The sequence below is a fragment of the Enhydra lutris genome, unplaced genomic scaffold (assembly GCF_002288905.1).
Source record: "Enhydra lutris kenyoni isolate GAN:26980312 unplaced genomic scaffold, ASM228890v2 scaffoldscaffold18, whole genome shotgun sequence".
Classification (NCBI taxonomy): Eukaryota; Metazoa; Chordata; class Mammalia; order Carnivora; family Mustelidae; genus Enhydra; species Enhydra lutris.
Genome location: NW_019154102.1, coordinates 23,285,304 through 23,300,129, shown reverse-complemented (window position 1 = coordinate 23,300,129; position 14,826 = coordinate 23,285,304). Strand labels below are relative to the sequence as shown.

The 14,826-nt window shown below is 44.6% G+C and overlaps 1 protein-coding gene across 1 annotated transcript; it reads right to left on the bottom strand.

The window, feature by feature from the left end:
- Nucleotides 1-1,705: 1,705 nt before the first annotated feature.
- Nucleotides 1,706-5,668, bottom strand: LOC111147934 (notochord homeobox). The gene is made up of 3 exons (XM_022504191.1): nucleotides 5,293-5,668; nucleotides 3,855-4,063; nucleotides 1,706-1,864 (listed from the first exon to the last, which is right to left on the bottom strand). The coding sequence occupies exons 1-3, from the start codon at nucleotides 5,666-5,668 to the stop codon at nucleotides 1,706-1,708; spliced, it is 744 nt and encodes a 247-aa protein (XP_022359899.1).
- Between the last annotated feature and the right edge of the window lie 9,158 nt (nucleotides 5,669-14,826).

The window sequence follows — 14,826 nt, the reverse complement described above, 5'->3', positions numbered from 1 at the left end:
CTTCAATCTGGACTTGTGCTTCTCTCAGCCCCTTCAGGGGCATAGGCACCTTGCAGCCTAGGGGTGGTGGAAGGTGGTACACGGTGCACCTCGGGTCTGAGGACCCCTGAAATTGCATGCAGGAGTGTGCATATGCACATTGTCTTGGAAACAGGAGAGGGGCCTGTTCTTTCATTCAGGACCCCAAAAGCCTGAAGCCATGGACTTATAGCATCTGTCCCCACAGCCAAGGCTGACCACTGTTTCCTTGCCTTGTTTCCTTGTCCTCCAGTGGATGCTGTGCTCCTTGAAAAAGGACATTGTTTGCATCTGTTATGGTATCATGGTGACATCAGGGATTGGGTAGAGCCCAGTAACTGCTGAATAGGTTAACTCTTTTTTATTTTTTTAATAATCTATATTTTTTAAGATTTTATTCATTTGACAGAGAGAGACACAGCGAGAGAGGGAACACAAGCAAGGGAAGTGGGAGAGGGAGGAGCAGGTTTCCGGATGAGCAGGGAGCCTGATGTGGGGCTCGATTCCAGACTCTAGGATCATGACCTGAGCCTAAGGCAGACGCTTAACGACTGAGCCACCCAAGTGCCCTATTTTTTTATTTTATTTTTAAAATGAGTCAATTGAAAAAGCCGGTACTGGAAGAGACAGATGCAGCTGGATCCCTTTGATTAACAGAGTGGACTTTGGGTCCGGCACTAGGAAGGATTTCCCTGAAGACAGGTAGAAGGGTTCTTGAAGCTGGACCCTGGCCTCCCTCAAGTCTGTGGCCTGGTGTTTAGGAGAGGATGGTCTACCACCACTTGGAGGCATGTGGTTTTTCCAAGACAAGCTCTTTTCCCTGTCTTCTCTCCCGCAGACAGCAGTGTGGACCATGCCTTCTCCCACCACTAGGTGGCAGGGCACGCCTCTTTCACTAGCTCACCTCAGTACCCAGAGGCCATTCTAGATTTTCTATCAACACCCTCTGCTCAGGAATGCAGAGCACTAAAGAAATCCGTTCTGTGCTGGTGACTGGGCTAACAAGAGCAGGATATCAGCATGCTTCTTAGAAACTGAGCAGCTTCCTGGGAAGGAAATGGAACCACGAGTTAGGGTCTTGAAGGGGGAGAAATTATAACCATCTCAGGGAAATACAGCAGAGTTTGTGACAAAATGCCTGCCTTGGCAAAGGCAGAGCCAAATTGCTCTATTTTATGTAATGATGGAGAGGAGGCAAGATGGGTAGCTAGAGGGAAAAAGATGGTGGTCAGGGTAGCATGTCTGGTCCTAAGCAGGGAGCTGGGGCTGAGCTCCTGAAAATGGTGACAGTTCAGACAAAAACAAGAAAACTTTGGGAAACTCTTCAAAGGGAAGTAGGCTAAATGGTTTACCTTTCCCTCACCTTTGCTCTCAACTCCACCATCTCTGGTGGGTAAGAGACTTCTAAGGCCCAGACACTGATTCAAGGAGGCCCCTTCTCCACAGGCAGACCAGGAAAAGATTAATCTGTGGAGAGGTCAGTGCTGGTGTAAACACCACACACTGCCCCACACACTTGCTTGGCCCGGCACCCTGTAACAACTTTACAGACATCCTGTCAGTGCTGGGAGGATGAAGTTGTCAATGTACCCATTATACAGATGAAGAAAAAAGGCTCAGTAGTTCCAGTGAGTGCCCCCAAGAAAAACTAGCCCAGACAGCCCAGGTTGAGCTTCTGTCCCAGTCCTCAGCTGTCCATTCCTGATTCAGGGTCTTCTCTCTGGTTGCTGTTGTCAGAGCTGCTGGAGGGTTCGTCTTGGGAGGCAGCCATGGCAGACACAATGGGCAGCTTCAGCCTTTGCTGCTTCTGATACTTGACCCTGCGGTTTTGGAACCAGACCCTCACCTATAATCAGAGGCAATGGTCAGAGATTAGAATGTGACCAGCAGTTCCCATGGTTTCCCCCATTCCATGGTGCCCACTGCTCTCTGGGCCCACATTCGCTCTTCCTTCTAACGGGAGCATTTCCTTCAAAACACCCTTCCCTGTAATTTTAGGCACCATTTGTTTATCCAACAAATATTTATTGAGCTCCTATTATGTGCTAGGCACCATCCTAGGTGATGATGATACGTGGTGAGCAATAGATGTATAGTCCCTGACCTCATGCAACTCACAGTCCAGAGAGACAAACAACAAACATGGAAACAAAAACAAACACAAATGGGGGGTTGAACCTCCCTGAGGAACCAGCACTTAGGCTGAGGCTCAAAGGATAAGAGGCCAGTTTAATGAGGACAGAGAAAAGCAGGCTGGATCAGGAGACGACCTGTAGGAAAGCTTGGGGGTGTTTGAGGACCAGAAAGAAGGAGAGCATGGCTGAAGGATCTGGGAGTGAGAGATGGGGAAGTGAAGAGAGAGACAGTGGGAGAAGTCAGCAGGGGCCAGATCACCTAATACCATGGAGGCTGTGGGTAAGGAATATCAGCTTTAAGGTTTTTTTTTTTTAAGATTTTATTTTTATTCATTTGACACAGAGAGAGAGATCACAAGTAGGCAGAGAGGGAGCAGGGAAGCAGGCTCCCTGCTGAGCAGAGAACCCAATGCAGGGCTTGATCCCAGGACCCTGAGATCATGACCTGAGCTGAAGGCAGAGGCTTAACCCACTGAGTCAGCCACTCAGGTGCCCCAGCTTCGAGGCTTTTAAGTGGGATGTGACATAGTCCTGTTTGCTCAAGTGAATTGCATATCTGGCTGCTTTGTGAAGAATGGCTGAAAGGAGAGGCAGAGACACAGCTGGCAGGCTACTGTGATAATCCAAAAAGAGCTGGGACCAGGATGAACTAGGGGCAATGGAGAAAAGTAAAGCGATCCCAGCTGTATTTTGGAGGTACAGGTGACAAGGCTTGCTGATGGACTGGAAACAGGAGAGGGGGACTCTAAGAGGACTTGATATTTTGAGCAACTGGATGGATGGTGGGGCCATGAGTAGGGAGAGGAACAGATCTGGAAAGAAATAAAGTCAAGAATTGAGGTTTAGACTTAAATTTGCAATGCTTGTCCTAGAAGACATCTAAATGGAGACCTCAAGAAGGTAGGTTGATGTACAAGTGAGAAAACAAGAAGATAGGTGAAGATACACACCTGGGAGTTGTTAGCTTATAGATGGTATTTAAAACCATGGGATGAAATGAGATGGGGGGGGCAGAGGGCAAATATGAGGTCACAAAGAGAAGAGTACCCTACAGAGGTGAAAGAAAAGTGGCTAGAGACCTGGAAAACCAAGAATGCGGTGTCTAGAAGCCAAGAGAATTATGTGTGTCAGTAAGAGAAGGAGCAGTCAATTGTATTAAGTGGGGAGTAAGATGAAAGGAAAACAGCTGCTGAATTTGACAACATGGAGAGACCTTGAGGAGAAGTTCTGATGGAATGGGAGGGGAAAATTCATATTGGAATGAGTTACATAGTTGGGAAGTGAGGACGTAGAAAGACTGACTGTCACAAGTTCTTGGCAAGTCTGCCTATAAAAAAAGCAGAAAAACGGTGTAGTAGCTGGAGGGGGATATGGAGGTCAAGTGAATGGTTATTCTTATTTTAAATATTTAGTTCCTTGAACATACTTAATTTCACTGTCAGCTCCTTTTTTAACGTGGAAACATAAAGTTCTAGGTTAATATCTAGATTAATGGGTGTTGTTCCCATAATGTGTTTTCCTATGGGACTATTTTCCTCATTCATATAGGGAGTGTACTAATGATTAGGGCCTGTCTCCCCCAGTGGCCTGGCAGAGAGGAAGTAGGCCCAGGTCTTCCCAACAACCTCACCCAGGGCCTTCTGGAGAGCAGTGCCCACCCCCCAGGTACAGCCCTGGGCTTGCAGGAGTCCCTGCTCCTACCTGGTTTTCGGTAAGGTTGAGCTGGGCTGCCAGCTGAGCTCTCTTCTTCCCCACAAGATTGTGCTGCTTTGTAAACACATTCTCCAACTCTTCCAGCTGCTTCAAGTTAAACATAGTCCGAACCCTCTTTTGGGGTCTCTCAGTGTCCTGGAGTTCCTCTGTTGGAGCCCAGTCTGGAGTACCCCAGAGGCCTGAGCAGTGAGTCAGCTCTAAGCCTAAAGAGCCTATGTACACACGTGTACACACACGTACACACACACACACACACACACACACAAAATATGCATAAAATACCTCTGGAAGAATAAAGAGACTTGGAATCATTAGCTGCTTGTGGGGTGGGGTTAACCAGGTGACTGGGGGACAGGAATGTTAAGGGAAACTCTTCTTCCTCTAACTTAGTAAACATTTTGAAGTTTGAACTGTATCAATGTAGTAACTATGCAAAAACGAACTTGAAAATGAGATCACTGTAATATAAAGCAGTAAACTGCAATTCAGAGCTCAGCTGCCTGAGGAAGTTAGGGCAAATTGGTTTGCAGCCCTGAGCGCAGGTCACTCCCCTGCCGTGGCAGAATTTATATGGGTTTTGAGAGCCTAGAAGGGGGGGGGGGGTGGAAATGCAGAACGGAGAGCTCCCAGGGAGTGGGCACCAACTCAGATGGTTACATCCATCTTGGCACGGGTTGACAAGGCTTGCACTAACTTTGCTCCTGTTTTCCTCAAGGGGAGGTGGAGAAGCATGAATCAGATTGCCAAAAACGGCGAAAGCTCCTGGAGGTGGCTGTTAACTCTAGAGGAGAACGTTAGGTCAACATTTACATTCTCAATGGGATGTAAGACATCAGCCCCACATCCGGAGGTGCCCCTTCTAAGAGCGCTCTACGCATATGTACTTGAGCGTGGAGCACTTAAGTGTGGAGCCTAAGCTCCACAGACGGGAGCTGTGGGGGGCGCCACGGGGGTCTGGGCATTGGTCAGCTCCTCGCTGGACCTCACCACCGCAGCAGCCGCTTCTCCCAGCTAAGAAAGGGCCGTTCCTTTGGGAAGAGAGCTGCTCTGGCGTTATCAAGCCTTCTCGCAGGGAGTGTGGAGCGGGCGAGAGACTCTATAAACCCCTTCTTGGGGGACGCTGTGGCCCTGGCCGGGTCTTCCAAGGCCGCGTGGGACCCACCTGCATTTCCCCCTCCGCCCCCGCGCTCACACACACCTCCTGCCCGCTCAGCAGCTAGCGTGAGCGGCGGCCGTCTGGAGGCCAGTCCCTCTCTCTCTGGCCTCGGATTCCACGGCAAGGTCAAGGGTCATAGGACCCTTTCCCACTCCGGCCGTGCGCGGTTCTCAAACTCAGGGACTTCTCTATCCTGTGCCCGCGGCCGCGGCTGCTGCGCTCCAGCCGCCCCGCCCAGTTCCCAGGTCGCTGCGCCGGGGCACCTCGTACCTGTGACGCCCAGGCCCTGCAGGCAGCAGAAGTGAGGCACGCGGAGCCCCGGCCTCGGCGGTTGGGGGCACGGCTGGTGGAGACCCACGCCCAGGTAGGTGGGCAGCCACGTCGCGGGAACCCGGGAGGGAGCGGCGCCGAGCGTCGCGGCGGCGCAGGGCGGAACGGCCGGCGGGGAGGCGGTGGGCGCGCGACGGGCGGGCCTGGCCAGGATGGCCTCGACGGAGAAGGACGACTCGAGGCGCCCGGGACCGCGGGGTGTGCCTGGGCCGGCCGGGCGGCGCTGGGGCGCAGGGGGATCGCCAGAGAGCGGGGGCTGGTCCCGAGCGCCGGGGGGAGTGGGCGGCCGGCGGCCTCGCGGCACCGGGCTGGGCATGGCACGGCCCCCACCGGGACGGGCCCAGGGAGCGGAGCCAGGGCCTGTGGGCAGCCGTGCGGAGAGTGCGAGAGGCGAGGGGGAGTACCCCACGATGAGGGAGACTCGTCGGTCAGTAACCGCCCCAGCGCTGGGCGAGGGCTCTTAAATTTGGCGGGGCGGGGCGGGAGGCCGGCCTTTTCCTCCAGCCGCCCAGGCGGGGCCTCCGGCGCCCTGCGGGGCCCGACGCTCCGGAGTCCGCGCGCGCGCCAAGTCAGGGTGGGCACTCCCTCCCTCCCTCCCCGTTTGAAGATGCCCACCCTGGTGTGGTCGGGAAAGGACCCTGAGCTCGCTGTGGCTCGCTGGTGATTCTGGGCGAGCTACCAGACCTCTGAGCCTTATCTTTGCGCCATCTTTGAAGCAGAAGCCCCAGCCAGATTCACCTGGGACTAAGCAGACCTGGAAGAAAAAAAAATATATATATTATTTAATTTAAATATCTTGATAAACACAGTGAAAAGTAAATTTCCCATCCGGCTTCCCAGCCACTCAGTTTCCCCTGCCTGGAGTCACCGCTATGGTTACCAATTTCTTTTTGGATTTTTCCAGTAACTTTCTGCACCCACATTACCTGGGTCCCACTGGAAAAAAAAAAAAAAATCTTTCCTCTATCCCAAAAGGTGGAAGGGAAAAAACTGTAATGGTTTCAGCTTAAGAAATAGTCTTTATCACCAATGCATAGGAGCTGTGTACAAAACTCCTTGAGTTATGTAGGTTTAGGGCCGGCATTTGTATCCCTGCTTTTCGGATGAATAATCAGTACTTACCAGCTGTTGTTCTTGAGCAAACTACAAGTTACTGTTTGTATTTCCTTACCTGTTAAATGGGAGATACTAGTAGCTACCTCGTGGAGTTGCTGTGTGGATTACATGAGTTAATGCATGTCAAGGGTTTAGAATTGGCTTGGTGCATGGGGAGCGTTCTGCTGGGATTGTGGCACTCAGAGGGATTCTTGGTTCCGATGCTCCTATTGCCGTTCTGCCTCCTCAAACTGATGGCTAACATTGAAACTACTCAATCAGGTCAAGGGCAGTTCCATGCCATTGTCAGTAGGCATCGGCTGTTTGGGACACAAGGTGCCTATGTCTGCTCTGCCAGGTAGGGACTAGAGGAGCCTTGCTAAGGTAATGCAGCCTCCTGCCCTGCCTTTCTTCCCCTTTCAGCAAATACTTGCCCCACCTTCTGGACAGCTCCCCAGGCAGCCTGGAGTCTGAGATTGTGGGTGAGATCATCAGTGACTGGCCCAGCTAGTCCCAGGTCTAGGATTACTGTGGTCTGGCCAGGGGGTGCTGGTCAGAGATGAGGAGACACCAAGTGAGGATTCTGGGGAAGGGGTGTGGGTGGGAGGCAAACTCAGAAGAGGAGCTCTTACTTATCTGAAGTCAGACCCACTGGGGGATCAAGTGTAAGTTGAATCCCAAATCCTACACACACCATTCCATTTCTCAACATATTTCTTTTTCTTTTTCTTTCTTTCTTTTTTTTTTTTTAAGATTTTATCCACTTATTTGAGAGAGAGAGTGTGTGTGTGAGAGAGAGCACAAGCAGGGCGAGTGGCAGGCAGAGGGAGAGGGAGAAGCAGACTCCCTGCAGAGCAGGGAGCAGGATGTGAGGGTGGATCCCAGGACCCAGACACCATGACCCCAGCCAAAGGCAAACACCTAACAGACTGAGCCACTCAGGTGCTACCCTGAGGACCCCCCCACACACACACACACAGATGGCAGTGTCAAGATACCAACAGCATGCCTATGAGGAGGGACGTGAGCACCCACCTCTTCAAAGACAATAACAGCTCCTGCCGTTGGTGGTCAGTGGAACACAGTGATAGAAGTAGATTTTGGAATAGGATAAACCTGTCAGTTAAGTCTCAGCTTTGTCACTGAACATTTCTGTAACTTCAGATAAGTGGATTATTCACTCCAAGCCTCCAATTTCTTGTAAAATGGGAATGATCTCTTGGGTAAGAAAATAATACTCACCTGATGGGACTGTTACAAGGATTAAATGAGATTGTGTTTTTAGCTAAATGGTAACCATTTTGGGGAGGAGAGAGGCTATTTAGATTGGTAGATGAGCTAGGCTTCTTAAAAGGGTTCAGTGAAAGTATGGGGACAGATTTATAAAGCCAAGATAAAGTGTCTGATCTGTGTCACTTTATGCACTGAGATTCAAAATGAGCTAATTTGGCAACAGCAAGCATCCTGGAATTAGAAGGAGCTGACAAAGAGCAAGATAAAACTTATAAGGTGGAAGGCTCAAGAACATTTTTTTTAATAGATTTTATTTATTTATTTGACAGAGAGATTACAAGCAGGCAGAGAGGCAGGCAGAGAGAGAGGGGAAGCAGGCTTTCCACTGAGCAGAAAGCCCAATGCAGGGCTCGATCCCAGGACCCTGAGACCATGACCTGAGCCGAAGGCAGAGGCCTAACCCACTGAGCCACCCAGGCGCTCCAGGTTCAAGAACATTTTAAGTCTATTTTTGTTGATTTTTTGATAAAGAACATAGTCACTGTGTCTCCAGCTCAGGATTTTCTTTTTTAAAAAGATTTTATTGGGGCGCCTGGGTGGCTCAGTGGGTTAAGCCGCTGCCTTCGGCTCAGGTCATGATCTCAGAGTCCTGGGATCGAGCCCCGCATCGGGCTCTCTGCTCTCTAGGGGAGCCTGCTTCCTCCTCTCTCTCTCTGCCTGCCTCTCTGCCTGCTTGTGATCTCTCTGTCAAATAAATAAATAAAATCTTAAAAAAAAAAAAAAGATTTTATTTATTTATTTGAGAGGGAGAGAGTGAGAGAGAGAGCCTATGAGCAGGGGCAGAGTGAGAGGAAGAGGGAGAAACAGACTCTCCTGCTGAGCAGGGAGCCTGAAATGGGACTCCATCCCAGGACGCTGGGATCATGACCTGAGCCAAAAGCAGACTCATAACTGACTGAGCCACCCAGGTGCCCCTCTAGCTCTGGATTTTCAGTACATAATTCACTGTATTTCAGTACATAGTTATCTGTTTTCTGTTATTTCACTTAATCTTCCTCAGACTATAAATTCCTGAGGACAGACATTAATATTCCCAATTTAAACATAAGTAAATAGAACAAGAGATGTTAACAAAGTTGCTGGCTTTGGGAGTTTAGCAAAATGTGGTTTTAATTTGCATTTATTCCCTGAATACTGTTTATGTTCAGCATCTTTTCACAAACTTATCAACCACTTGGGATATCCTCTTTTATGTGAAGTGCCTGTTCAAGTAGTTTGCTTATTTTTGTGTTGGGTTACTATCTCTCTTTCTTTGTGAGATGATTTACATATAGATAGATATAGATATTTTGGGATCAAGTTCCTTATTGCAATATACAGAGAAGCAAATATCTTGTCCCATTCTGTGGCCTGCCTTTTCATTCTTTTATTGTTAGGTTTTTTACGAACAAATATTGCTAATTTTAATAAAGTTTAATGATCTGTTTTTGTGTCCTTTAAAAGAAAACTTTGCCTGCCCCAATTATGAAGATGTTCTCCTGTTATTGTTTTTTTAATTCTTTGTTATTTTAGCTTTTACATTTAGGTCTGGAATTTATTTTTGTGTAGGTGTTAGGGAAAAGATTTTTAAAGGATGAGTCAAAATCGGAAGCTATAAAGGAAAGTATTGATTGATTAAAGAACACAAAAATTTAAAAATTAATTGTAACAGTGGTTTGTACCTGTACTTTTTCTTTCCTACATGATTTAAGACATAAATACATTTAAAGAAAAAACAATTATTTTATGTAAAAGCTAGTAACTTTTGTAATTTTGGTTTGTAACTCCAAATCTTGTTTTCTACACAATATAAGAAACTAATGTATTTAAAATATTTATGTTTTTGGGCACACAATGCATAAAGATGTAATTTTGTGGCATCAACAACTGAAAGAGATGGAGACAAAATTGTAAAGGAGCAGAGTTTTTGTTATACTATTGAAGTTAAGCTGATATAAATTCAAATTAGGATGTTATAACTTTATGAGTTAACTGTAATCCTTATGGTAACCATAAAGAAAATAGTTATGGGATATACATAAAAAGAAATGAGAAATGAATTTAAACATTTCACGAATAAAACCAAACATAAGATAGTAGTGTTGGAAATGAGGGACAAAATCTATAAGGCATATAGAAAACACAGAACTCAATGACAGAAGTCAATCCCTCCTTATTGGTAATTACTTTAAATGTAAATGGGTTAAACTTTCCAATCAAAAGACAGAGTGTATATCCCATCTGATGAGAAAGAACTTCTTTGTTTTTTCCCAAGGGTAGTCAGATACATTCCACTGAATATGGTCTATCATGTCCAACTGGACAAAAATCAACTTTTATTTTTTTATTAAGGGGGGTAGGTACTATATAGAGAGGAAAGCTTCACATGAGCATTTCTTCTTAAGATCTCCCTTCTTGGTTAAGATTCACAAATCCCCTTTGATATAATGATCTATTAATGTGCTGTACTTCATGTATGAATATAATACTAATTATCAAAGGTCAACTTTGAAATTAATCTAGTTATGTTCTTCAGAGAGAATAGAAATAGGTTGAAGTCATATACATGTGTCCATCCATATATATACCAGTGGAACTGAACCTTAGTTTTAAAATGCCTTAGGGATGCCTGTGTGGCTCAGTGGGTTAAGAGACCAGTTCTTGGTTACCTCAGGTCGTGAACTCATGGTTGTGGGATTGAGCTCTGCCTCAGCTATGCACTTGGCACAGAGTCTGTCTGAGAATGAGAATGAGAAATGAATTTAAACATTTCACTAATAAAACCAAATACAAAATAAGAAGGTAGTGTTGGAAATGAGGGACAAAAGCTGTAAGGCATATAGAAAACACAGAACACAATAACAGAAGTCAGTCCTTCCTTATTTGTAATTACTTTAAATGTAAATGGATTTACATTACATGTAAATGGATTACATCCCTCTGCCCCTCCCCTCCACAAGAGCTCTTTCTTTCTTTTTTTTTTCTAAAGTTTTTTTCTTTTTTTTAATTCATTTGACAGAGATCACAAGTAAGCAGAGAGGCAGACAGAGAGAGAGGAAGGGAAAGCAGGCTTCCCACTGAGCGGAGAGCCCAACATAAGGGCTGGATCCCAGCACTCTGGGATCAGGACCTGAGCCAAAGGCAGAGGCTTTAACCCACTGAGCCACCCCGGTGCCCCTCCTTCTCTTTCTTTCTTTCCTTCTCTCAAATGAATAAATACATCTTTTAAAAAAGATTTTATTTATTTATTTGACAGAGAGAGAGAGATCACAAGTAGGCAGAGAGGCAAGCAGTGGCGGGGGGGAGGCTCCCCACTGAGCAGAGAGCCCAACATGGGACTCAATCCCAGGACCCTGAGATCATGACCTGAGCCGAAGGCAGAGGCTTAACCCGCTGAACCACCCAGGCGCCCCAATAAATACATCTTTACAAAAAAATAAAATGACTTAAATGTAAGCCTTGAAACAGTGCAGCCTTGGAAAAGGCAGCACATTAACCAACAGTCAGGACACCTGGGTTCCAGTACCAGCTCTGCCAATAGGGTTTGTGACTTTGGATAAGATTGTAATAATTACTGAGTGGTTGTTAGGCTTTGAGAAATTGAGCTGGATTTTTATCCTATTTAATCTAAATAGCCATTTTGTAAATTAGATGATACATTTACCTTGTACAGGTGAAGAAATTAAAACTCCGAGAAGTTAATTAACAATAGCCAAGATCATGCAGCTGGTAAATGACAAAATTAGGGTTTGACACAAGCTTTTCTCTGCATTAATCTATTTCCATCACTTAATCTTTTGAGTCTTAGTTTACTTCTTTGTAGATGTGAGATCTATATATTCTCTGTGTCCTTTGTAAATTTGCTGTTCTTTGATTTCAGTGTAAATATTTAAATGTAATGTTCTGTTAGTATCCATTTCACTGACTGCTGGCAGGCCTTTTTCTCAGTTTTTATTATCTATATTGAACATTTATTTCAGTCAGACTTATCAAATTATTAAATTCCTATTTGGGTTGGGGTAACATACCATACCATCATTATTTAGTTTTACATTTGTTGTATTTGTAAAATAAATATTACAGAACTTGACACCTGCTGTCTGAAGCTATAAGTACCCTTGGCTGAAAGTAGAGGTGAAGGCAACTTCTTCCAAAGGGTACAGGTAAAGAAGTACCTACAGTCTTTTGCCAACTGCTCTTCACTTTTGCTGTCACTTTGGCCTGGTGCCTAAAGATAAAAGTATTATTGTATATGTGGGGGGGAAAAGGGCAGCGGTTTAAGATGGGTTAAATCAAATGATCCAACTATGTTATGTTTATAAAAGAATCACTGGAGGCCCAAAGTCACAAACACATTGGAAGTGAAACAATGGAAAAAGATATTCCATGCAAATAGTAACCACAAGAGCAGGTATGGATATACTAATATCAGGCAAAATAGAATTTAAATCAAAAAAGGTTAGAAGAGACAAAGAAGGACATTATATATTAATAAAAATTTCAATAAAACAAGAGTTTTAATGCAAATAGGTTTTTTTAAAGATTTTATTTATTTATTTGACAGAGATCACAAGTAGGCAGAGAAGCAGAGAGAGATAGGAGGAAGCAGACTCTCTGCTGAGCAGAGAGCCCGATGCGGGGCTCGATCCCAGGACCCTGGGATCATGACCTGAGCCGAAGGCAGAGGCTTTAACCCACTGAGCCACCCAGGCACCCCAGTGCAAATAGTTTTGTACCTAATGATAGACCATCAAAATATATGAAGCAAAAACTGAAAGAATTGAAGGGAGAAATACAGTTTTACACTAAAAGTTGGAGATTTCAGTACCCTACTCACAATAATGGATGGAACAACCAGACAGAAGGTAAGTAGGGAAATAGAGGACTTAGCAGAATAAAATTGTTAAATCTGACAGACATATACAGAACGCTCTAGCCAACAACAGAATACACATTGTTTCTCAAGTGCCCATGGGACATTTTCTAGGATAGACTATTTGTTAGGCCACAAATTAAGTCTCAATGGATTTTAAAAGTTATATCCCACCTACTTCTCCTCCAACCACAAGGGGATGAACTTAGAAACCAATAACAAAAGGGAAACTGGAAAATTCACAAAATTGTTTAAATTAAATAACACACTTTTAAACAATAGATCAAAAAGGAAGTCACAAGGGATATAAGAACATACTTAGAGATGAACAAAGATGAAACACAACTGGGGCACCCGAGTGGCTCAGTTGTTAAGGGTCTGCCTTCAGCTCAGGTCATGATCCCAGGGTCCTGGGATCTAGCCCTGCATTAGGCTCCCTGCTCAGTGGGAAGCCTGCTTCTCCCTCTCCCACTCTCCCTGCTTATGTTCCCTCTCTTGTTGTGTCTTTCTCTGTCAAATAAACAAAATCTTAAAAAAAAAAAAAAGAAACACAACATACCAAACCTCAGGGGAATCAGTGAACGTGCTATTATGGGGGATATTTATAGTTATATATACTTCATTCAAAAACAAGAAAGATCTTTGGGGCACTTAGATGGTACTGTCAGTTAAGGCTCAGGTCCTGATCTCAGGGTTGTGGGATGGAACCCCATGTTGTGCTCCATGCTCAGTGCCAAGTCAGGTTGAGATTCTCTCTCCCTCTCCCTCTGCCCCTCCCACTCATACTCTCTCTCTCTAAAGTAAATAAAGCTTAAAAAAAAATAAAGATCTCAAATCAATAACCTAATTTTACCACTTAAGGAACTAGAAAAATAAGAATAAACTAAAACCAAAGATAATGGAAGGAAATAATAAAGACTAAAACAGAGGTATATGAAATATTGAAAAACAATAGAGAAATGTAATGAAACCAAAAGTCGATTCTTCAAAAAGATCAACAAAATTGCCAGACCATTAGCTAGATGGACTAAGAAGAAAATAGAAGACTCAAATTACTAAAATCAGAAATGAAGGTGGGATATTGCTACTAATTTTATAGAAATTAAAAGGATTATGAGAAAAAACAATGAACAATTGTATGTCAAGAAGTTGGATAACCTCGATGAAATGGACAAGTTTGTAAAACACAAACCTACCAACACTAAATCACAGAGAAATAGAAAATTGGAATAGACCTATATAACTGTAAGGAGATTGAATCAGTAATCAGAAACCTTCCAACAAAGAAAAGCTCTGGACCTGATGGCTTCACTGGTGAATTCTACCAAACATTTATTTTTATTTTTTTAAAGACTTTTTATTTATTTGATACAGAGAGAGAGATGATCACAAGTAGGCAGAGAGGCAGGTAGAGAGAGAGGGGGAAGCAGGCTCCCTGCCTAGCAGAGAGCCTGACACGGGGTTTGATTACAGGACCCTGAGATCACGACCGGAGCTGAAGGAAGAGGCTTAACCCTCTGAGCCACCCAGGCGCCCCCCTACCAAACATTTAAAGAAGAACTAATAACAATTCTTCTCAAAGTTTTCAAAAAAAACTGAAGAGGAGAATCAAAGAGGAGGGAGCCCTTACTCATTTTTGTGAGGTCAGCATTACCTCATAGAAGATAGCTGGATGAAGATATTACACAAAAACTACAGACTAATATTCCTAATAAATGTAGATGCAAAAATCCTTAACAAAATACTAGTAAGCAGAATTCAGTAACATATTAAGATTATACACCACAACCAAGTGGAATTTATTCCTGAAATGCAAGGATGGTCAACATATGATAATTGATGAATATAATTCACCACATCAACAGAATGAAGAAAAAAAAACATATCTATGCAGTTGATGCAGAAAAAGCATTTGGCAAAATTCAACATGCTTTCATGATAAAAACACTCAACAAACTAGGAATAGGAGGAAACTCCCTCAGCATAGTAAGAACCAAATAAAAATCCACAGTGAAGACCGAAAATATTTTCTCTAAAATCAGGAACAAGGTTTCCACCACTTCTGTTTAAAATGTGACTGGAAGTTTAAGCCAGAACAATTAGGCAAGAAAAAGAAATAAAAGGCATAGGAGTGCCTGGTTGGCTCATTCAGAAGAGCCTGGGGCTCTTCATCTTGGAGTCATGAGTTTGAGCCCCACACTGGGTGTAGAGATTACAAAAAAAAAAAAAAAAAA